General features: G+C 43.4%; 4 protein-coding genes across 4 annotated transcripts; 2 read left to right on the top strand and 2 right to left on the bottom strand.

Moving 5' to 3' along the window:
* The first annotated feature begins 19 nt into the window (after window positions 1-19).
* Window positions 20-1,926, top strand: LOC131884488 (6-phosphogluconolactonase-like). Its single transcript, XM_059232288.1, has 2 exons — window positions 20-378; window positions 1,103-1,926. The coding sequence occupies exons 1-2, from the start codon at window positions 73-75 to the stop codon at window positions 1,895-1,897; spliced, it is 1,101 nt and encodes a 366-aa protein (XP_059088271.1). The 5' UTR covers window positions 20-72; the 3' UTR covers window positions 1,898-1,926.
* Window positions 1,927-2,590: 664 nt separating this feature from the next.
* On the top strand, window positions 2,591-13,203 carry LOC131884484 (uncharacterized). Its single transcript, XM_059232284.1, has 6 exons — window positions 2,591-3,023; window positions 4,207-7,026; window positions 7,327-7,409; window positions 9,867-9,984; window positions 10,074-10,196; window positions 12,420-13,203. The coding sequence occupies exons 1-6, from the start codon at window positions 2,778-2,780 to the stop codon at window positions 12,534-12,536; spliced, it is 3,507 nt and encodes a 1,168-aa protein (XP_059088267.1). The 5' UTR covers window positions 2,591-2,777; the 3' UTR covers window positions 12,537-13,203.
* LOC131884485 (protein odr-4 homolog) lies at window positions 13,097-15,425 on the bottom strand. The gene is made up of 4 exons (XM_059232285.1): window positions 14,849-15,425; window positions 13,779-14,558; window positions 13,499-13,699; window positions 13,097-13,444 (listed from the first exon to the last, which is right to left on the bottom strand). Exons 1-4 carry the CDS (start codon window positions 15,158-15,160, stop codon window positions 13,226-13,228), a joined length of 1,512 nt encoding a protein of 503 aa, XP_059088268.1. The 5' UTR covers window positions 15,161-15,425; the 3' UTR covers window positions 13,097-13,225.
* Window positions 15,426-19,504: 4,079 nt separating this feature from the next.
* LOC131884544 (serine hydroxymethyltransferase-like) lies at window positions 19,505-22,278 on the bottom strand. Its single transcript, XM_059232366.1, has 7 exons — window positions 22,131-22,278; window positions 21,356-21,619; window positions 20,854-21,130; window positions 20,484-20,778; window positions 20,070-20,417; window positions 19,886-20,002; window positions 19,505-19,828 (listed from the first exon to the last, which is right to left on the bottom strand). The coding sequence occupies exons 2-7, from the start codon at window positions 21,586-21,588 to the stop codon at window positions 19,662-19,664; spliced, it is 1,437 nt and encodes a 478-aa protein (XP_059088349.1). The 5' UTR covers window positions 21,589-21,619; window positions 22,131-22,278; the 3' UTR covers window positions 19,505-19,661.
* Between the last annotated feature and the right edge of the window lie 245 nt (window positions 22,279-22,523).

Genomic DNA, 22,523 nt, shown 5'->3' on the forward strand with positions numbered 1-22,523 from the left:
AAACAAATGTGGATTAGTCCTGATAAAGCCTTGCACGGATCTCAAAACATCAGAAGTGCATCAACTTTCAAGATGCGAACAACGTCAGCCGTATTAGCACTTTTGTTGGCTGTGTCAATTGTCAATGGGCAGACAACCAAGTTCGTAACTTCTGGTTATGGCACATCAATTCAAACCTTTTCAGTGGACTTCAGTCAAGGGGGTGAATTGACCCTCGACAACGAACAGACCTGGGATCTGAATCTGACGTTCTTGAGTTACGATGCTTCCACAGGATCTTTGTACGCCATTCATGAGGTCGATTCGTACGACGATTTTGAGAACTCAGGGGCTGTGTCTAGATGGACACTAAGTGGTTCAGATTGGATCCAAAACGAGGTATAAATTTTCGTAATATGTTTCCAAAATAAACAACAGAGGGCACAGCAGCTGCAAGAAGCCTTGATGCAATAAGGACCTTATTTGCAACATCAGACAGCAGCCCAAACAAAACGGAGCGACGCACGGTAGATTGCTAAATAAGCTACTCGTGACGTGCCATGAAAGTGATTTCTTTTCGGGACATAATGTGACCGAGGTCAACACAAACGCATGCATTCTACTTCAATAAAGAGGAATTGGCCCAATCGGCCCTTTATTTAGTAGAGGCTGAGGCACAAAGCGCCCTCCGAAATGCAGAACCTAAATCATATTTCGTGCAGCGTAAGGGCGCTATGAACATGTGAAATGACACACATAGAAAATTTTAAGCAGACGATTTTTTTTTATTGTTTTGTATAACGATTCTTGCGAAAAATCAATTCATTAGGATAGTTTTACTGCCTTCCGCAAATGGAAGCAACAGACATCATTAATGGTTGATTTTCAAATACTGGGCTGTTGAATGAAAATAATGTAGCGAAACCAAGAAAGACAATCTGGCAAGTTAGTTATCAAAAGAGCTTTTGCAAGAGTCATTAAATGTGAGTAATCCACCTTCAATCACAGACCTTTGTCGTTTAAATGCACCCCGGTAGTGGCAAACTTATTTTCCCTCCATATGCGTGATTGCACATCCCTCATTCTCAGTTTAAGTATCAACCAAAATGTTTCGGAATTGCAGGTTTTATCCGTGGAGGGGAAAGGTCCCTGTCACGTGCTTCTAGATAAAGAGTCTAACCTCCTGTTCGTGGCCAATTATCTTGGAGGAAGTTTTGCCGTGTTCCAAATCGATCCAACCTCAGGAGCGATTCTGCAGAACGTTTATTCCGAGCAATTTGAATACGCCAGCGGGGTCGTTCCAGATCGGCAAGCTGATCCCCACGCCCATGAGGCAATTGTCCAAGGCGACAATGCGTATGTGATCGACCTTGGGGCTGACCGCATTTATCAATACAAGATCGTAGATGGGACGATCCAAAAGAATGGCTACGCCGATGCCCCTCCTGGAGTAGGTCCCAGACACATGGCACTGCCACCTACCGGCAATTTGGCTTATGTTATGAATGAACTGGAAATGTCGGCCAGCGTTTATGAGATCAATGAAGGGACCTTGTCGCATCTTCAAACAATTCCTTACACTGTGGCTGGCGCTGATCCTGCAGTACAGACCGGCGCCGAAATCGAGGTGGGACGCAATGGGAACTTTCTGTATTTAAGCACCCGAGGAGATGGAGCATTGGTCGTTTTCGAGATCAAAAGTGCCCAGGATGGATATTTGCAACAGATTCAAGAGCTCAAGACACTGGGGGATGTTCCCAGACATTTTGCATTGTCTGAGGATGGCAAGAATCTGGTTTGTGGTACCCAAGGAGCTAATTTAATCGAGGTCTACAGTATAGACCAGACCACGGGAATGGTGACCTTCTTGACCTCAGAGACCACAATCCCAGATCCAACTATTATCACATATCTATAAACGTTGAATAAAGACCTTAAAGAATGAAATATTCATGAAGCCACTCGTTCGAAAATTGAATTCAATGAAGATCCAAGTTCCGTCTCCTCTATCACGGACTTTCATCAAGTTTGTTCCAGTTAGCAAGGATACAAGAGAAGGGAAGGAACAACACAAAAAGGGGGGAACCAGTCTTTCCCAACTACTCCCACATACTCGATTTCTGCCCTCATTCAGTCAGCAAGCACAATGCCAGTGCCAACCCCTCTCTCAACCAGTCTCCTAACATCGCTACCGTCAGAGCCAGTCCGAGGCGAAGGGCGAAGGAACTTACTTTTCAATGGACGAAACCACGAGGTCTCTGTTCTGTTCCAAGGCGTACCTTTCCACCTTGTCCCAACCCGGGGGGTTCCACTCCTTGGCCAAATCTCGAGAAGCGTCCTCACTTGAGTCCATTGCCTCTGAGCAGAGGCAGAAGAGCAGCTGATCGTCTCGCTCGCTTTGCTTGGAATCTGGCCGCTACTGCCGAGGGAAAGACCGATCGAAGAGGGAAAGACGGCCAAGTTTTCCTCCTCGGTTCGTTCGGTAGATGGATGAATACTTCTTCTCATACCACTACCACTACTGCTTATACTGACACTCCTACTGCACTGGATGGAGCTTGGACAAGGCAGTAAAAAGGGCGTCTTGAGACACACAAGTCCTATAAGCTTGGGCTGGACGAGGGAGAGGAGCGGGAGAAAAATCGAAGAGTGTGTGAGAGTGTGGGCTTCTGGATTAGTCATCCCTTGGTTGTCCTCTATTTCACACTGTTTCGCCGACAACGTCCCAAAACTCAGGGGTTGTCTATTTTTTAGTGTCTGTGCTTCGCCCTCGACTTTCGGAGTGCTAAATTATCAAGATGTCTTCCGCCGAAGTTCTGGATATGAACGGCCACAACCAAAATGGTCTACATCACGTGAAAGATTCGACCTCTTCGTCCTCGTCCTCGGACGAAAGTTCCTCCTCTGAAGAGACCAGTAATACCACCTCGAGCAGTAGCCCCGCTGTGGTGTCACCCACCAAACCCCAATCCATCATGGAGGAGAATAAAAAGGGGGGTGGCTCGTTTAGCAATGATGGCGAACCTGAATACAAACCCAGAAAGGTAAGAAAGACAAGCCAAGGGATGTAATGAAAAAAGGATGCCTCTCAATTATGTAAATATGAAGCTCCATCCAGGATATAGCTGTCCATCACGAGAGAAAAGAAAGATTGCGGGACAATAGTTTGTCAAAGAAGATGGGCGTCGAATATTCATTTAACGTTACTTGACTTGGACTGAGGCTATGAGAAAGGGCTTGGTCTAGTTTCTACCATCAGAATGCACTTTTTCTGAACGATGCATTTGTACGTTGTTCAAAGGGCTGTTTTCTCCCCATTGATAGACGTGGGATCACTACTTCTATTGGCGAGAACTGAAGCCTGAACTTCTCGAGTCATGAGAGCCCTAACAAAACAGTACTTTGATCTCCCTTGATGGTGCTTTGCAAGTCATTCCAAAGTTCACACTACCTCCTCTACTGTGCTGTAAATCATGGTGGGGTACAATCAAAGTATGTTATGTCAAATAGTGTTGAACTAAAGAACAAGAAGATCAGACACACGGTACTCATCAGGAGTGAAAAGTGAAACTTGGTCTGATATGATGATTGCACTTTTTATCACCTTTCAACTTTTCCCCCATTGGCGCAAAAAAATCAACGCACCTGCTGCGGAAACTGAAAAGGCCCTACCGTTTGCTCTCTTCGTCTTTTTTAGCGGTATCGTCAAACCATTCAAGCATTTAACCAAGAGTTCGAGATGTGTTCTTGGTCATGATCAGATTCATTTTCTTTTGAAGACGTGTAGTACAGCGTGTACCACAAAAGCCGCACAGTACCCAACAGTGGGGAAAGGATTTCTCAAATTGAAAGAGGTCTGACAATTGCTTTGAACAACAACAGTTTGGCTTTAGGCCATTGATGGCGAGCGTTGGAAAAGTATAACAACATATGTGTTTCCAGCAACCCGCACTCACTGGTCATCGTCGAAAGTAGCCGTTCGGAAAATCTGGTCTCTAAGCAAAAATTGATGCTAGGAGGAAGGTCCACATTCGACAGGCGTCCACATATTTAAACTTTCCTTTTAGTAGCCAGGCATGTAAGCGTGATATGAAAATTTCACATCGCATTGGTTTGGTAAACCCTTGTGGTTGGGAATAGGCTCTGTACTCATCCTAGCACCATATGCAGTTCGAACCCATGCTCAGTAGCCAGGAATTGAAGCCCTATTTGACTATCCTGATTTAGGTTCCTAAAAAACGCAATATCTCAGACTCGTCCGAAACTGAGTCCGAGGGTCCCGATCAGGGCCAAGTTGGCGAGGAAGATGACGATGACGACGATGAAACGTCAGAAAAGAGACCAAAAAAGGTATTAACTCAGGATGACAGTGAGGAAGTCATCGAGGCCAAGACGTCCGATTCCTCGTCCGAGGAGGACGAGAGTGAAAAAAAGGTGCCACCCGCCCCATCAGTTCATGACTCGGATAGCGAAAGCGAAATGCATCCTCCGCCACCATCGCAAGCCAAACAGGTCGAGCCTCAAAAACTCGTCGAGGCCAAAACGTCCAATTCTTCTTCGGAGGACGAAAGCGACAAGAAGGTCCCAGAACCTCTCGCGGACTCGGAGAGTGAAGGAGAGATGCCTGCTCCGCCACCACAAGCTACGCGTTCCGATCCTACCATTATCGAGACCAAGCCTTCGGATTCCTCTTCCGAGGACGAGAGTGAGGCTCCGAAACCTCCTCAGGACTCGGACAGTGAGGGTGACATGCCACCTCATCCAACTCAAACGGGGCATTCTGTGCCACAGATAACCGAAACCAAGCCACCAACTTCCTCATCTGAGGACGAAAGTGACCAGATGGCCACTCCGACGATTTCCAAGGTAGAAACTACTCCTACCCAAGTGGACTCGAAAGAACCAGAGTCCGAGACATTAATAGCTGAGATAGACCACTCCTCTTCTGAGGACGAGATGGACAAAGCTGGTGCGATCCGCACTCAGGGCTCTGAGAGCAAAGTCGATTCAACTCCTTCTTCACCTATGGAGCCAAAAAGCCCCGAGCCAGAGGTGATCGAAGCCAAGACTTCAGATTCCTCGTCCGAAGATGAGAGTGACGAGAAGCCTTCATTGCACACTCCAAATACGGACAGCGAAGTAGGCATCCCCGTTGTAACGTCAATTCAAGCGACAAAAAGCCTCGGGCAACAAATTGACCCAACATTACAAAATGACGGAGCTTCACATATCACAGAACATAAGGTTTCTGAGGAGGCTATCAACGAAAAAGAGATAAGGCCGGAAACAGTTTCTAGCTCTGAGAAGCCTCCCCTTGCAGCAGAAGGAGTGGCAATCGAGCTAGACTCTCCCATCGAGGTTGCTAAACCTATCCTAGTTGCTAGGAAACTCTCATCAGAGGACCACCACACTCGGGATTCGTCGGATTCTTCCAAAGTTATACCTTCAAGTGGATCATCGTCTCCTTCATCTGACTCTGAAGCCTCTTCGTCATCTTTCGAGCAAGAAAACGAACGGGATCTGATCAGTAAAGAAGAGGAAGAGCTATCACCAATTGTGGAAGAACCAAGCAGACTCCCCGAGGAGAAAAGCCTAGATCAGGAACCTGCTCTCCAAGTCACCGACCCATTTTCAATCATCTCCATACCGAGAGAGCCACTTTATCAAAAAGGTGAACTCCCGCCCTCTATGCTCTCTCATATGTCGTCCAATGTTGGAATTCCATATGAGCAGCCATTTCCTTCAATGGTTGCTCATATGCCTCTAACAAGCGAAGTCGAGATGAAGGACCCCAGTGAATACACCTTTGTCGAGGAGGAAAAACCGTGCCCCTCTCCTTTGATTGTGACAAACGAGCCAAATGATATCATGCATGGAAATGTTGAAGACAAAATAGTCGAAGCTGAAATGGACGACAAACAGCAAGCACTGCCAGAAATAGTAAAGGAGGACCAGCCAGTTGATGAAGATCTTCCGGTTAAAGCTTCGCCAGCTCGGGTAATCTCTTACGACAGTGAGGAAGACGAATCTTTAATAGAAAGGCCATCATACGAGGAGAAAACTGATTCTTCCTCGGAAGAAGAAAAAGAACAAGAGCCACTTCAACAAGATAAAGCTGAAGTCGAGCCAAAGAGAGAGGTTCAATCTTCCTCTGATTCGGAATCCGAGGCTGATATGGCCAAGGAGGAAGGAGATGAGTCGGACTCTTCGTCTACTGCTTCAAGCGCCCCAGAAGTTGTGGAACCTGAAACACCTGAGGAAGAGGTTGGGCCACAGCCTCCAACCCCTCCCCGTGATCCTCCGGTTGTTCCTATTCCCACTCCCAAGCCAATGGCAGCCGTGCCTCCCATGATGGAATCGAAGCCTGTTCCCACAATCATACCTCAAGAGACGGCCAAGCCTGTCCAGGTCCCTCCAACACCGCAAGAACCTCCTACAGCTGTTATCCAACCAACCGTGCAACAACGGGTGGAAAAGGTCCCATGCCAAGAGACGACACCTTCTGTACCCAAGCCTACGCAACGGGCCCCTCCTCGAGTGGAAATTAAAGATCCCTCCCCGGAAGAGGCCAAACCACCCCCATCCAATAATTACATGACCTCATCTCAAAATGAGGAAGTGGAATTGAGGAACACCTCGCCACAGCTTTCAAAGAAGCCTCACCCGGGCAAAGGAGCGGTGTCCTCTGCCGTGAAAAACTTTTCAAACCGTATGAGCCTTCCTGACGAGCGGCCTCCTCCAGTCAGGAGTCCAAGCCCATCCAGCCTTCAACGCGCCAGTCTCACCAAGATGTACACGCAGGCTATTCAAAGTAACAATGCAAACTCACCCGCAGAGTCTCCCCGACTGGACCGCAAGAAACCAGCCAAGGACATTACTCAAATCTACACACAAAGCATTGCCCGTGCTTCGCCTCCCGTCAGTCCCAAGCCCGACAGGTCTAGGCCTGGCCGGGACATCACTCACTTGTACACCGACAAGCTGGAACCAGCATCAGCTGCTGGAACCACGACCACGCCTCCAGCAGAGAAGTTGAGTCCCAGAAAGGTACCAGGAACCGTCACCATACCCGAGCTTGCTAATTAGTTAGATTTGCCTTTGATGTCGACGCGTACAGTAGTGCGGAGTTGACTTGGGTTCTTTGTTTCAGTTTTGCCATTCTGACACCTGTGACCTCTTTCGTTGACATTTTTGACTCGCTTTGTTCACCTAACTAAAATTTTGATTTGTGTATTTTCTGCATCGTTTTGAGTTTAAGAGTAATATTCTAAGCCGCATGTTGTCGTTTCTTAACCTCTAAGCTCTAGAGAAGTGTCTGAAATCCTTTCTCATTTTGCTTCGTTTTAGCACAATATGGCGACCAATGTGGATCGCGATGCCATTCGAGAAGCTTACGAGGACGTTCGCTCCGACACAACCGATACCGAGTGGTAAGATATAAAAACTAATCTCGTCCCTCAATAGACCCTCTCGTTTCCAAACATTTGACCTAATTGACCTCCCCAAAAGTAGGTTCCTCGTAAGGGTTAGGGCCGTTAGGGCTGCTCGGGATTGGGTCGATCCTTCAATGTGGTTCACTTTAGGTCAATTGGGAAGTCTTGATTTATGGAACATCAGACGATCGCAAAGGGATTGAGATAGGCCTGGTCCTTTGCTCTTGCACATTGGTCTTTCATGTGTCCAATCATTGGTCAGAATGTGAAGAGTGTTACTCATTGAGGGCAGCATTTCGTCATTCATGGAGGGGCGAACTTTCACTCCATGACTCCATGCTCGAACACCATGGTGAGCAAATGCATGCATTGCAATCATTTCAAGCGTCTTCAAAGGCAAAGCCCAGATGCCGTAGCAATTTGAATTTGATGTCTTTGCTTGTGCTGAATTTGTTCAGATTTTGAAGGTGGAGTATGGCACCATCAAAAGCGAACCTTCACTTTCATATTCAATGTTCAATCACTTTGAACAAAAGAGCTAATTGAATCGCATTGGAAAAGATTAGCGATTGCCTCATCTCTTGTTTAGAGCACGTGGAATGTCGGACATGCTAAAATTTTATCCGATCCTTCAAGGTATTGGTATGCGAGTTGCGATAATGGATCAAATTTCGTATCGAAACAAATTGTCAAGTTCTGGTTGAACAATTCAACTTTGGACCATCAAGCAAACCCCAAATACTGAATGCATAGTCAGTCCTTTTCAATGACAAAAACTGCAAAAAAGTCACTTGCAAGCTTTCAAGCTCTAAAGAAAAGTAGCAACACATTTTTATGGAGGCGCTCGGAGCGAAACACATGGGCGACACGTTCAAGTTCACATAAGTCCATAAGTGAGTCATGCTCTATCCATTTCAACTTTCAAATGTCGTTAATGGATTACTCGAACTTTACTACAAAGCACATTCATCAGTTATTGAATCACAATATTCCAACTGGATTCAACATTCTCAGACAACAATGATGAGACGGATTGTGGTGACTCATCTCACCCTCAATCCCCCAAGTTTATTTTTTACTTTAAACAAAACAAGCTCGCATTTCAACTCGGACCACGTCAGGCCCGAGTAGGATTCATAAATCATTCTGTCAGAGAAGCTTGGACGTTTTTTTACAAATCATTTTCAAGACACCCATTCTTCCAAGAATCACATGCAGACGCATTGTAATTGGCTACCCCCTCACCACCACCTCCAAGGTATCCGACCATATTTCAACTTGGTCGACCTCGAGATAGCTATAAACGAGCAACGAGCTCTTAAGGGGCATTGGAGCGAGGTGCGATCAAGAATGCGACGTGGTATGACAATCCTGGGGCCACAAAAAGTCGTACTTCCTCGTTGGTGACTCATCTGGAAGGAGGCTACAAGATGTGAATCACATGAACAGGCTTAAGAACTAATCATCTCTTGCACGATATTGGTTTTGTCCAGGACATGACGATCTCTTGAGCCATATCAACTTTGAGAAGAAGCCTTTTCAAAAGACAAAAAAAACTCAGCTTTCCCTCTTCTGTAGGTTGAGGACCTTATTTGAGGAAGAAAGGTCGATAATACCGGCTTTTGTCTTCACTCTGCGTCTCCGCTTTCCAGTACAAACGAAACAGCTGTGCGTCCCCTAAAACTGTCTGCAATCTCCGAATCCCCTGGTTCAAACTAAATATCCAACCCTCCTTGGCCGTGAATAGCAGCAACAGCCAGTCAGCCAACAAACATGGGATAAGAGAACGACAAAGAGAGCCAACCAAGTCTGCTTTTATCCAGATCTCTTCGTTTGGAAGTGGCAACAAAAATATATTCCCCCTCGGCCGCCCTTTTGCAGCCCTGAAATGGAGACGGCCAAGTCTGCATCTGGATTCTGGAAGCAACGAACGAACGAACGAAGGGAGTGAGGGTAGAGAAGGGAGGGGGGTTGGAGAAGACAAGCTCACACATTCAGATGGGATGACTCATGTAACGCATTATTAAAGGGAGGTCTAAGGGGTCTAGGGTCTCGACTGTGCAAAAACTGGTCGCCATGATGTAGGGTAGTGTACATGCGAAATGTGCAAAAACGAACGAACACCAAAGAAGAGGGGAGTGAGGGCATGAGAAATGAGTCTCTTGAGGGATTATGTCTCCCAAAGACTGGAATAAGAAGCCATTAGTGATGTACTCATAAGAGAGAGAGACAGAGAGAGACAGAGAGAGCGATGGAGTTCATCTTAATGCAACAATTTTGTTGTATACGTTAAACATGAACGTGAATGTATGAAAGAGTTGAACATAAACATAACCCCATGGGTCTGTTCACTATCCAGCTATTATTTAGAGTGCATTATCGCTCCAATTTCTGCGAAGATGACTCTTCAAATCCAATGTAGCGCCACTTACCGAGATTGAATTTCTGTTCCAGGTCCGTCTTCAAGTTTGAAGGCAACAAATTGGGATTGACGGCCAAAGGAAAGGGATTCCCAGAATTCAAAGCTTGCTTCGAAGATGACGATCGAGGCTTTGGTTACATTCGAATCCAGGTAATGAATGCCTCATCTTAACTTGGCTTGGTCCGCCATTTCATTTAAACCCAACAATGTCTAGCGAATGGTCAAACGTTTCCTTATAGACCGGTGATGAAATGAGCAAACGTGCCAAATTCGTTCTCGTGACTTGGGTTGGACCCGGAGTGTCAGTGATGAAAAAGGCCAAGATGTCCACCGATAAGGCCCTAATGAAGGACATTGTTCAGGTACGTACTTTATGACAGACAGTTAACGGTTAGTGTTGTAATGCGATTAGGATCAAGTAAATATCAAAACCGTAAGCAATTCAGCACTAATTTGAGAGGGAATGTCTTTGGTAAGGAACGAGAGACGATGTTTAAAGATTGTTTTAGAACACCAGACCCTTAGAGAGCTAGATGGTCCTACATACATTAACTGAAGGAAGGATCGCCTCACAATCTTAAAGTAAACTAGCTAACTGTAATATCTGAGTTAATTATGTGTTGCCTTGTAATCTGTACTCATTCAATATCTACCTGCTAATCCTACCCAGCGGCAGAAAAAAATCAATTTTTCATGCTTTGAGTCCTCATTTTGTGATTGGCCAGGGTAGCTATGAGACTCAAAAACATTATTACATCATAGCCAGACTTCAGTCGACTCAAAATTAAATGATAGATAAGGTCCAATGATTGAAGCATCAATGTAGATACTTCTACAGAAAATGTTCGGGATGAATAATTTTTCGTTTCGCTTGAAGACATACGAAGGAATGATTAGTTTCTCATAATCAGGAACGACCGTAGACCTGATGGCACTTCACAATGAATAACATAACAAACCACATAACAAACCGATGAGTTCAATAAACCAGATTCTAATGGTTGTTTATTGATTAGATGAAATCCCCCAACAATACACCGGTTAATTCATCGAATGCTTAGAAGTACTTATACAGGGTGTTCCAAAAGAACAGTTGGATTGTGTCACATCCAACTTTAAATTCGAAAAGTAACATCAACTCGAGCTTAAGAGAGTACGATCATTCGACTTGAAATCTCAAGAAATACACATTCTTATCAGATTAATGCTCATCATGATACCAAAATCTGTCGAATCAGGGATCGTTTTGCAAAAAGGAGCGCTCTTGACTGGCTTTTGCGATTTTAAAATGTGGTGTCAGGTTATGACCAAAGCCCAGAGAGGATGTTGCGAATTAAAAGACTACTATACGCATGCATATCAAAGACTATCTGCCAGTTATTTCAGAGATGTATGTATGTTTGGTTCGTTCTTTCTTTTGAAGCACCCTGTAAAACAGAGAGGTCACCATGGCTTGCTTCGGGCAAGTAGTTCGTAGATTTTGCAGTCATGCTAACAAATTAACGAACCTCTAGCATCTGATTTTGAGCATGTCTCATCGCACCAACCACTGAGATTTTTGGGAGGAGTGGCGGTATCCCGCTACATGAAAAGGCAAAAAGAGTCGGTGAGACGTCCTGGGCCTTAAAACGTCAAGGCAAAATCACGTCCAATCTTCCAATTTTGGAAGCCAAATTTCATCTATCTGATCAGACAATTTCAATCGGGGCAGAGACCTTAGTATCAAAACCAAGAACGCCTTCACAGCCAAAAGAGGTCAAGTTTGGAAGTCCAATAAACATTTTAACCTTATTGTGAGAATGCTTTTGATTGGTTTTTGGAAAAAGGAGGGAAAGGAACAAACGATGGCGTAAATATTCAATCATTGATCTTTGCTAGCTTGTTATCAATAATGGATCGATGAAAATATCCAATTCTCCGTGAGGAAAGTGATGAAGCCTTGTTTGTATATACCAAAAAATCACAGTTGCATTAAACAACCACATCCACGTACTGTTTGCCTCGTCATTTTTGGCACTGACACAAATCTAGTTAACCCATTTGTGAAGTCAGAATTTTGCTCACCTTTTTAACATAAATGTCAATTGTCACTATTATCATTACTCTACTTTTATCATTTTTATTTGCACACTTTAACAACACCATGAGGCACAAATACACACAAAAAGCAAAATATATTGGACAACAATCCATTGCATTTCAACTATTTCGTTTGGACCCATCTGTTGATGCCTTTGTTAAAGCACACCAAACACAGATTCACTCGATATTCAGTACTTCTCTGCCAGTCATGCAAGAGGGCCATTGACCTTCATTGGTAAACCGTTCCCTCCTATTCTTTCACGTAAATAATTGAATCCTGTATAAAAAAACGGTTGCAATTTTGTTAAATAAGGACACGAGTTTGACGTCATCCTTGATTGGCCGCAGAACTTTGCAATGATTGTGGTCAGGCTTTCCCCATTCCATCAAAACCGTTGGCGTAAATGGAGCTTTAATATTGATGCTCTGTGCAGATCTACTAGTGCACTGGCAGCAATATAAATATCTCATTCCATAATCTCAAACTGCTTGTTTCGTTTCAGAATTTATCGGTTGAGCTGCAACTGGAGAATCACGCGGAATTCAGTCACGAGTTGTTGAAGGTCGAGGTCGATAAGGCAGCCGGAGCCATGTATGGAACGGGAGTCCGAGACCTGTGATCGGTGTGTTCCTGGGCATTGATACCTTCTCATTATGATGGATTGTTGTTAGAGGGGGTTAGTGCTAATGCGTCTCGAGCCCGCCCACCACCGCCTATGTTCAGGCTGGGACAACAGAAATAACACGTTTTTTGTACCTATTCAAAACTGTAATATTGAACCACTCCCCTCGCCCCACGCCCCTTCCCCTACAAGATTGACGAGCATTTCAAAACTGTACCCTTCAAATCAGTAGCTTTGGGTTGTTCTGGTTGCTTCCCTTCGGATTCCAATTCTTCAGATATGTGTTGAAGATTGGTGCCTCCTAGTATGTTGTTTTGGCAGTTTCATGAAGATAAAAGACAATTAAGGCCTCTCCTTATCGCAGGAAACCATTGGCGTGAAGCACATTGGCCGCCAACAAATTCTGAAGACAAAAGCAAGCATCCAATCACTCTTATCCGAAAGGTGAAATGTGTTGGTTTCATTCAGGTCATACTGTAAATACTGAAACGACTTTCTTTTTATGCCCCTGGTCCCTCCCTACCTTTTGCTTCCATTGCCACGTAGCATATCCGTACTATTTATAAAACTAACTGATTATTGGTTATTTTGTGTTTTCGAAAAAAAAAATACATGGATAAAATAACAATCTCGTGAACCGCAATAAACACAGTTTCAACCATAATGAGCTCGCAGAACCCATTGATTCAGAGCTCAATTTTCTCCTTCACGTCTTCCATTGTCTGTTCCAAGTCTGCCGGAGGGGAACCGTAATTAATGAAGTAGTAGGACAAAGCCAGGGCCAGCACGGCCACGCCCACGGAAGCCAATAGCAGAACAGGACCACAACGAGCAGCCACTGTTGCACTTGGCCTGATTGGACTGGCAGGCGGAGGTGGAGCTTTCTCTTCAGCATCGGTTGAGTTCTGAAATCATGGTTGTTGTAGCGTCTGCGCACCAAAAGCCTCTTTGCAACTTACCAATGCTTCTCGAGGACTAGCCACGAGCTCTAGTTCGTCATCAATGTGATCGATGAAAGGTCGGAATCCAAAGAGCTCCTCAACGGATTCAATGGAGTCCTCGCAGTTTTCTCCCGGGTATAAGTAATCCGAGATCCAAACTCCAGACGTTGGCAATTTCACCATAATACGGCGCGGGGGCTCATGTAGGGCAGGGACTTCCTATTGTTAAGGATCAGCGATCAATACAATGTGTTTAAAGAAAGGCAACCGGGCGTTGGGAGTTTCGCTTAGTACATACCAATCTTTCCGTGCCTTTTGTTTCCTCTCCCACCAATGAGTCACAATGCAATTGGCAACGGCCTTTTAAGGACCGTTTGATATCAGTTCGTACGGCTTCAATGGCTTCACCCACTGTGATCTTCGGGTGGACGTAGCAATTGACTCCCATCTTGCCCACCATCTTGAGTCTGGAATGTTTGTCACTTACGATGCAATCCTCATCGCCCGCAATGGACTCCAACTCGTCGGGGATGAGGAGTTGAATTTTGTGCGTTTTTACGTCTTCTCCGTCATCGTCATTATAATCGTCTTCATCTGAATCATCATGTCCTGCCTGATGCTTATGACCTTTCTTGCCCTTGGAGCTCTTAGTCGTGGTTCGTGGAATAATGGATCGATCCAAGAACTCTGAGTTCGTCCTTAAAGTACTATCAAAGAGCACCAAGCAATGATCCAACGAGTTCTCCAGAGAAGCTAAAGCAGTCTCGATTTTTGAGTCCAATAACTGAGCAGTCTCTTCGGATCCAAAAGCGTACGGCAGATCGAGCAAGAAAGTTCCCTCCAGTTTTTGCCATTTCAAGGCATGTTCCTCTAATACCAAATCATGACTGGCCACTTTTGGAGCGGGTTCGGAGCCATGCAGCTGATATCGAGATTTCTTAGTCGCCTTATCACAAAGCAGAATGACATAGTCCTGCTCCAATGCCGAATTGGCTTGATTTAAGGCCTTCACAATCTGTTGAATTTGATTTTTGCGCTCATTATTCTGGAGTGCATCATCACTATCCACCAAGAAAGCCTGAAAAAAAAAACAACGAAAGTGAAATCGTGAACATATACTTGGTCAAGGCTGTACATTCAGAGAGTCAATACCTAAAAGGTTAATCGAACCCATATCTAGCACAAGATGATTTTTCATTTCTCCAGAAGTCAAGAATGTTCTACTTTTAATCATACATCCACTTCCGATATTCACTCTGCCTGAGATTAAGAAAGTCAATGTCTCCATAAACCAAGAAAAAGCCATCAAGACTAAGCTAAATAGTTATATGACTACCAAAAATCTACCAATGAATGCATATCTCTCACCCCAATAATTTCAATGCCACCGGGCAACAATCTGAGGATCTGATGGTAATGCTCCATCATCCAAGCCACATCCAATTTGTTCAAGGACATGGCACTCCTTCGTCCCGTAGTTTCTTCCGCCTGTTCCACTTCTTCCGTGGGCGTGACGGCCAAATGGACAATGGTCATGCCCGTCTGACTACGGCTACCCACCAGCCAGCCACAACCCGTGGGCAAATGAGCGGCTAAGCCTTGCATATGGTTTTGAACGCCAGGCTCGGCCGTCACATTGGCAGCAGACTTCGGATGGCTGCCTTTAGACTTTTTGGACATGGTGGACAATGTTTCAAACCACTATCCGTTGTGGAATATATTAGCAGAATTGATGCAGGTTATGCTTGACCACTGAGACCACACCATTCAAGGCATGCATGTGGAAGCCAGGGTAAGAACACGGTCAGAAGGACTAAGTCCACTTTCTCTTCTGTTGGAGTAACGTCAAGACAGTCCAGCTATCTCAGTACCTTCTAACTACCTATGGTCTAGGTACGTACGTAGGTACGAACATGGATCTTGTGGATCGAAGAAGGAAGTAGGAAGGAAGGTGAACGGTGACGTAGACCCTGTTTTGATTCCCAATTCCACACAGGGTGATGGGTACAGGGTGACGATGACGGATTTGTTAAATGCCTTACAGCTAGAGCAAGTTACATACAGCGAACACAACCTTACAAGACCTTGAAATAAATGAATTTGAGCAAAGTCGCGTTGGTTGAGGGGCGGCTTGTACAGAGGCTAACATAGCTCTCTTATAAACTAGAGGTCCAGAAGTGCCAACGGTAGAATTGATTACCCACTTACGCTAAATTTAACATCATTTTAAAGGAAGAGAATTAACAACCGCAGACTGCAATTGACGTTAACGCGTTAACAGTGCTGTTTTCCAATTCTGCAAGCTCTATCCTGAACAAGTTTTCAAACAAAAGATCCTAGTAATTTTGAATGAGACATTCAGCAACATTGAAAATCCAAAAAGAACTATGGATTTTTTTGGGGGGGTTTGGTTTTTCACGGGCTTTTCTAACCGCTACAGGGAATGTAATCCCCAGTACTATTTATTATTGATACCATCAACTAAAAAAAAATCGCAGAAGGTTGTTACTAGAGTTGTTTAACATTTTCAATGATATCATATTAATAATAGCATTTTGGGAAACCATTAGCTAGCCTCAAAATGTAACCTTGACTATTCTCACATCAAACTAAGGTGGTCTGTTTGATTTATGATATTGTATTACTTGGGAATTGGCTAGTGCCTTTACTTTCCAAGGTTTCTGGTACCCTTCATTTAATTTTGAAAATTTATTTTATCCCATCACTCCTATTGATGGTTTTATAGCGTGATAGACAACAATGCCATAAAAGTTGTTTATTATTTAAACAATTCATACATCAAGTTTGTTGATAAAAGAGTATGGGTTAAGAAGTTGGACTAGATTCCTTGGGAAAAAATCAAGTCAGTTATTTGTTTAGTAAAATTACTATAAATTGCTAAATTAGAACTCATATCACTAGAGACTCGGAGAATGTTCAAGTATTAGATGTGAAATATAGAAGTAATATTTCCTCCAAGAAAGGCAAGGTATTAGAAAACCAGACTCACTGATTAAGAAAAATTGAAGAGATTTTTTTCTTGGTATAACCATCATTAAATCTCAAATTGGGTGTTGCAAACTGTACTTAGGCCATTATCCCAACTTCTTGAAATACGTCATCCTCCCAAAGGCCTAAATTTCAGATGCCAAGAACTGTTTAAAATCTTTTATGATTTAATTGACTACTTTTGCACATGTGATGTCTAGGGGTATGATACTAGCCATTTCCTTTGAATGATCAACTTCAAAGCATGAATTAGCTTAAAATTTAGAAAGAGAGTGGTTTTCATATTTTGCACTTTCAATTGCCTTGCAAATATATCTTGCTGAATAAACTTAGCCAAAATTTGGATAATACAATCCTACATTAAAGATCATTGATGTAGTTCAAGTTCATCAACAAGAGAAGATCAGGATTGCAACAAAACACAATAGCACTGGAGGCAGGGCTGAATTTCTAGGCAAAAAAGTTCATGAAAAATGACTCATTGAAGTGCAACAGTTATACCAACATGCCTTATTAATATTCTTGGGTACAAAACATTGACAAGAAAGGTCCAATTTTTAGGATTATGAGACACCAAAACTGTTATTTTTCGAAAAAGTTGGTCAAAAAGACACCTGAATGTCCAAAAATACCCAAAAATGATAAGATATTTGAACTAAACACCCAAAAAGTCTCACATAATTTCACTATGTCACATAACCTCAGTTCATTCATAAGATAGATGTGCGAGGTTGAATTGCCAAATGCGGAAGCAGGGCTTTTAAGCAATAGGCTTTTAAGAGAACTGCAAATGATAATTACTGCAAAGAACAACCAACAAATGCATTCTTGTAATACAGAAGCTTATCCATAATTCCAATTGGCAGATATTGGTGTTGTCAATTTGTCTACAAAAGGACCCATTTCAATGATTTTCAAGGACCAAGATAAAGCGTTATCCTCTTTCTATGTGACTCCCTTTATGCTCTCAACCTTCGCTAGCAGCATCCTTGTTTTCATTGCGGTTAAATCTCGAAAGTCTATTCTAATGGTTCATGAACCACCCTTGCAGGTCTATTTTCAATCTGCCTAGCTCCAGCGCCCAAGTCCAATACACATATTAGAGTATTACATGAAGAAGCGTTAAACAAGAAGAATTGAGGTCAGGATGTAAAAAGAATAAGCATGTTGATAATGTTGGTATTTTGACTAGGAGGGTGATGTATTTGCCAAGGTTTAGCCACCTGGTTTGCAGCAAATTTGATGTTAGCCTAACCACGGACTTCTAGAGATTTCTAGAAGTTCGTGGTTTAGCACTTCATGGTTCTTCAGTAAAAGCAAGTTGGAGGAACAGATAGCGAACAGACCTGCTTTGTAAGATGATAGATAAGGTTGGGGGGTTACAAACTGATAGTGCCTATGGATAAAGTTGCTTTACTATTACGACATATTTTAAAAAAGCTCTCTGACGTTATTGGTCTGAGGAAGACGTGTGTGTCGGACCCGGTCGATCAAATGTGGCACAAGGCGCAAAGATGACTCATGGAACTGTTCACTCTTTGATGCAAACTTCTCGCTTGTAACAAACGATCATGAAAATGCATCTTTCATGGATAGGGTTCAGAAACATAGCGATCCCTATGTTGAATTAAGGTTTGGACTGTTTTGTTCATTCTGGGGCGAAAAAAAACTGTTCTCGAATTTGGACCACAAGATAACCTGAAACCGAGGATTTGGGGGGAAATTGAAGGGGTTTCGTCACGTTGAGACACAATGTAGGGACGCTCCTTTCTAAATGATATTTTTACATTTATTTTTCCCTAAAAACCTGATGGCTGAAAAAAAAAATCATATATCTCGTTTTAGCAAGGTATCCATATCTAGGGAGTTACTTTATTTTGACCATCTCTTTCTAAGAATGCATGTGTTGGTTGGCATTAGATCTTTAGAACTGTAGTTGGCATTGATAAGTAACTGGAGGTGTACTTTATCTTTCTTTTTCAACTGAACCGTAAGTTACATGCGCAAAATCGTCTTAAAATCATTCAAACCTAAAAGCAAGGACTTTGTGAAAAACCACTGTATAATTAAGCAATTTTTGCCTTGAAAATGTTTGTATAATCAAATAAGTGACGCATCATTTTCACCTTTTTTTCAACTTAATTTTGCATCGTCGGAACTTATTTTTGCTGATTTTCGCGATCTAAAACAAATTATTTTGACGAAACTCTCTTGAACTCTTGAACTTGAACTTTTGAACTCGCTTGAAAACTGAAAAGAGAGAGGTGTTGTATGAGTGTTGAATTTATCCACTATCAAACGAGGTTACATTGGGCAAATAAGAAACTAAAAAAGGAATTTTAGGAAAACGTTTGCTGAGTTTGATTCCTGTTTTTCAAGCCGGACTCCCGATATATCATGACTTTATTCGTCTCTAATCTGAAGCTATCTTTAAAAGTGTTGGGACGGCATTGCTGAATTTAGGCTTGGAGAACCTGCATGTTGGCCAAACCTATTGAATTGATCTCTGCTGAACAACTATCACACATTGATTTGGTGACAGAATTGACTTCTTGCCTAAGGGAACAAAAGATTCCTCCTAATACCCATCTTCGGCTCAAATGTTGATTAATCTTATAAGTTTGCCATATCCTCCTATATTATTATTATTTCGCTTTTCTCGAAGGACGATAATTGCTCTAACAAATATTCTTAAACGATAGTTGCATGAAGTAATATGTACGAAAATGCTTCTCCAAATGTACCAACCGACTGGTATTAAGCTGACAACTCAATAGATCGTAAACCATCGGATCAGATTTTCCGTCACTCTGATCCAAGAAGTTATTGATTATAACTCATACTTGTTCGATCAACATCTTTTTGAAAACACGAGCACACTTGTTTAAACGAACCACCAAAAAGGTCATAATTCGAATTTTCCTTTATTCGTGATGATAAGTGCAAGAATCCCTCGGAATTCCAAATTACTTCCACATAAACATGTGGAACTACAGGTTTGACAAGTGTTAAAAATTATGCTGAAGAATGTATTTCAAACGGATTCAAGCGACGAATAGAAGGCATGTTAAAAAGGTCACTCATACAAAAACGTATCTTGATTTAAAAATATGACAAAACCGCTGTCCTCTTCCAAGCCTTTCAAGCCTCCCCTTCAGGCCTTTGATTGTCTTTAGTAAGTGGCATGGCCAGGCATAGGAAATTGAGAGGCGAACGACTCGATATCGCTCCTCAGGACCTTCAAAGCATCTTGAAAGTCCGAGCTCTCCACCAATGTCTTTTTCCAATCAACCAACTTGGGTCCAGATATCTTTTGAATGTCCAGGGCTAACTCCAAAGCTACGCATCAAAAGTAAAGTTAAAATGTAGAACTCACAAACATTACACAATCCTTACCTTTGTGGATGTAGGAGACCACCTTCTCCATATCTTGTTCCTTCAGCCCTCGAGTGGTTAGAGGAGGCGTGCCAAGACGAATGCCACTGGGGTTCAAAGCACTTTTATCACCAGGAACTAAAACACAAATGAAACTCAATAATATTGTGTCTTTGAGAGCATGATATGCATACATGGATCTCACCTGTGTTCTTGTTGCAAGAGATTGAAACTTCCTCCAATATTTTCTCGGCCTTGGACCCACTCAGCTTCTTGTCAGTAAGATCAAGAAGAATCAAATGGTTGTCTGTTCCTCCCGTCACAATCTTATAACCGTGCTGTTGCAAGCCAGAACTGAGAGCTTGGGCATTTCTTACGACTTGGTATTGATAGCTCTTGAATTCATCACTAGTGGCATGCTTCATTGTTACAGCAATTCCACCGATCGCGTGATTGTGAGGTCCCCCTTGCAATCCAGGGAAAACAGCAAGATTGATCTTTTCTTCCAGGTCATACATGATTTCTTTTCCGGCTTTGTCCACCGATTGAACACCTATGAAAACCGAGGGTTGTTAGGTGTTAGAGAAAAGGCAACAATAACTCTAATATTCTTTCCAACCTTTTCTATAGAATATGACTCCAGCTCTGGGACCTCTTAATGTCTTGTGGCAAGTGGAAGTGACAATATCACAATAGTCGAATGGAGAAGGGACCACGCCGGCTGCCACCAATCCCGACACGTGAGCCATATCGGCCAAGAGTAATGACCCATTAGCATCGGCAATCTTGCGGAATCGAGCATAATCCAGATTCCGGGCGTAACAGCTCACACCGGCGATAATCATCTTGGGTTTGAACAAGGAGGCACTCCTTTCCAATTCGTCATAGTCGATCAATCCCGTAGTAGGATTCACCTGAGTAAACATATGCGTGTTTAAATATTCATCACCTGACAGTACTTCGATTTGAAGTAGAGAAACCTGTCACACCTTGTAGGGCATGGATTCGAAAAAAATGGACGTGGCCGAAATCTTTTTCTTGGCCGTAAAGAATCCGTGCGTCAAATGGCCTCCATCCGGCAGATCCAAGCCCATGATCCTTCCATGGGGCTCCACTAGGGCTGTATAAACAGCAAAATTTGCCGGAGAACCACTGTAGGGTTGGACATTTACCCCCCATTCATCCGGAGAGAGGCGGAAAGCCTCCAGACTTCGCTTTTGAGCCACCAATTCAAGTTCATCGATGAATTCGTTGCCACCATAGTATCTGAAAGCATATAGTGTGAATCAAAGTTCAGCCAGACAAGATGGTCATGTTGCCAAAACCAGTTTCGAATGCGACTGTCACGATCACTCGATACTAAAATTACGTAAAAAGCATGGAAACGTGACATATCCATATGCGAACATGTCAACGACCACCAAGTCAGATGACATAGGTGAATCAGTACCGATAATGGAAAATGTCATCCGATGATTAGGAAACTCTCACCTCACTCCGGGTTGCCCCTCCGAGTACTTATTGTTCAAGCAAGACGACATACATTCAAGCACGGCCAATGAAGTAAAGTTCTCACTGGCAATCATCTCCAGTCCTCGGACTTGTCGGCTCTTCTCTCTCTGGATGATGGCAAAGACCTCGGGATCGGCCTTTTCCAGGGGATCATTTAAGGTCCAGTTCTGAGTAGATCCCATGTCGCCGTTCACTTGGATTCGAGTGGCCATGTTGGATGCGTTCAAGAAGGATTTGGGCACGCTATGAAACAGATGCTGATCTATAAAACCGGCTGAAGATTATTGTTCGTTTGTTGGGGGTGCTCCGGACCAATCCTTGAACAAGGGTATCAGATTAGAGAGAAGTGACTTGGGAGCTCTCTATGAATGAAATGGACGATTGGATCGACGTTTCACCAGAATTAAATAAAAGATCTCATGCCGAGAAACAGCCGGGCCCTCGTTCATGGGGCTTCTTCTCAGGTGATGGTGGAGGTGATTCAAGCCCTCGTTAAACGAGTTTGGCCTCTGTCTCGGTTCAATGTGATTCGGGGGAGCGGATGGACGGGTCGGTAAAAAAGAGTCTAGAAATCCATGGCAAAACTGTGGTTCAAGGTACAACGACATGGAGTTAGTACAGTGCCAGTGCTAAATCCAGCAAGTCAGGTCAAAATGTGACATGGAAGGCCGTCCGTGTGAGTATGGCAAACGTGCGACGTACCACATGCATGGCATCTCTCCACCTTATGCAGTATATCCAACCCAATACCTACCACGACAAGGATGAGCAAGTGGCAATCCTCCAGACACCTTCAAGCAGCTTGAATCAAATTCCACGCGGGAAATTTCTGATTGTTTAACACCTCAAGAAGTTCTAGCAGCGCCCGTTGCCCTATTTTAATGCAAATATTTTCCCTGGCACACTTGGCATGAGTTCGCAGGAAAATAGGCGCGCTGTCCATTATACTATGTTGCCGGCACTAGTAGCGATTTGTTAGTAGGCAGACTCCTCCTCAAAGGAGTGGTGTGACCCCCATGAACAGATCACTCACTGGACAGCATCCAGTCTAGCATGTGGGGAAACTTGCTATGTACGTTAGTTCAAGATATTCAATACTGCATCTGTAACTCGTGTAAATTGAAAGCTCAAAACTTACAGTGTTGAA

Source organism: Tigriopus californicus, chromosome 8 (genome assembly GCF_007210705.1).
Source record: "Tigriopus californicus strain San Diego chromosome 8, Tcal_SD_v2.1, whole genome shotgun sequence".
In the NCBI taxonomy this organism is placed as follows: Eukaryota; Metazoa; Arthropoda; class Copepoda; order Harpacticoida; family Harpacticidae; genus Tigriopus; species Tigriopus californicus.

Bases quoted from the DNA above. Each gene is read 5' to 3' on its own strand.
- LOC131884544 (XM_059232366.1), bottom strand. From the start codon at position 21,588: ATGGCCACTCGAATCCAAGTGAACGGCGACATGGGATCTACTCAGAAC. The intron at 20,779-20,853 runs GTGTGACAGGTT...ATGTTTACTCAG, and splicing joins TCGAATCCATGCCCTACAAG to GTGAATCCTACTACGGGATT. The intron at 20,418-20,483 runs GTTGGAAAGAAT...CGGTTTTCATAG, and splicing joins AGTCATATTCTATAGAAAAG to GTGTTCAATCGGTGGACAAA.
- LOC131884484 (XM_059232284.1), top strand. From the start codon at position 2,778: ATGTCTTCCGCCGAAGTTCTGGATATGAACGGCCACAACCAAAATGGT. The intron at 3,024-4,206 runs GTAAGAAAGACA...ATCCTGATTTAG, and splicing joins CTGAATACAAACCCAGAAAG to GTTCCTAAAAAACGCAATAT. The intron at 7,410-9,866 runs GTAAGATATAAA...TTTCTGTTCCAG, and splicing joins GACACAACCGATACCGAGTG to GTCCGTCTTCAAGTTTGAAG.
- LOC131884488 (XM_059232288.1), top strand. From the start codon at position 73: ATGCGAACAACGTCAGCCGTATTAGCACTTTTGTTGGCTGTGTCAATT. The intron at 379-1,102 runs GTATAAATTTTC...TCGGAATTGCAG, and splicing joins CAGATTGGATCCAAAACGAG to GTTTTATCCGTGGAGGGGAA.
- LOC131884485 (XM_059232285.1), bottom strand. From the start codon at position 15,160: ATGTCCAAAAAGTCTAAAGGCAGCCATCCGAAGTCTGCTGCCAATGTG. The intron at 14,559-14,848 runs GTGAGAGATATG...TTTTTTTTTCAG, and splicing joins GTGGCATTGAAATTATTGGG to GCTTTCTTGGTGGATAGTGA. The intron at 13,445-13,498 runs GTAAGTTGCAAA...CCATGATTTCAG, and splicing joins CTAGTCCTCGAGAAGCATTG to AACTCAACCGATGCTGAAGA.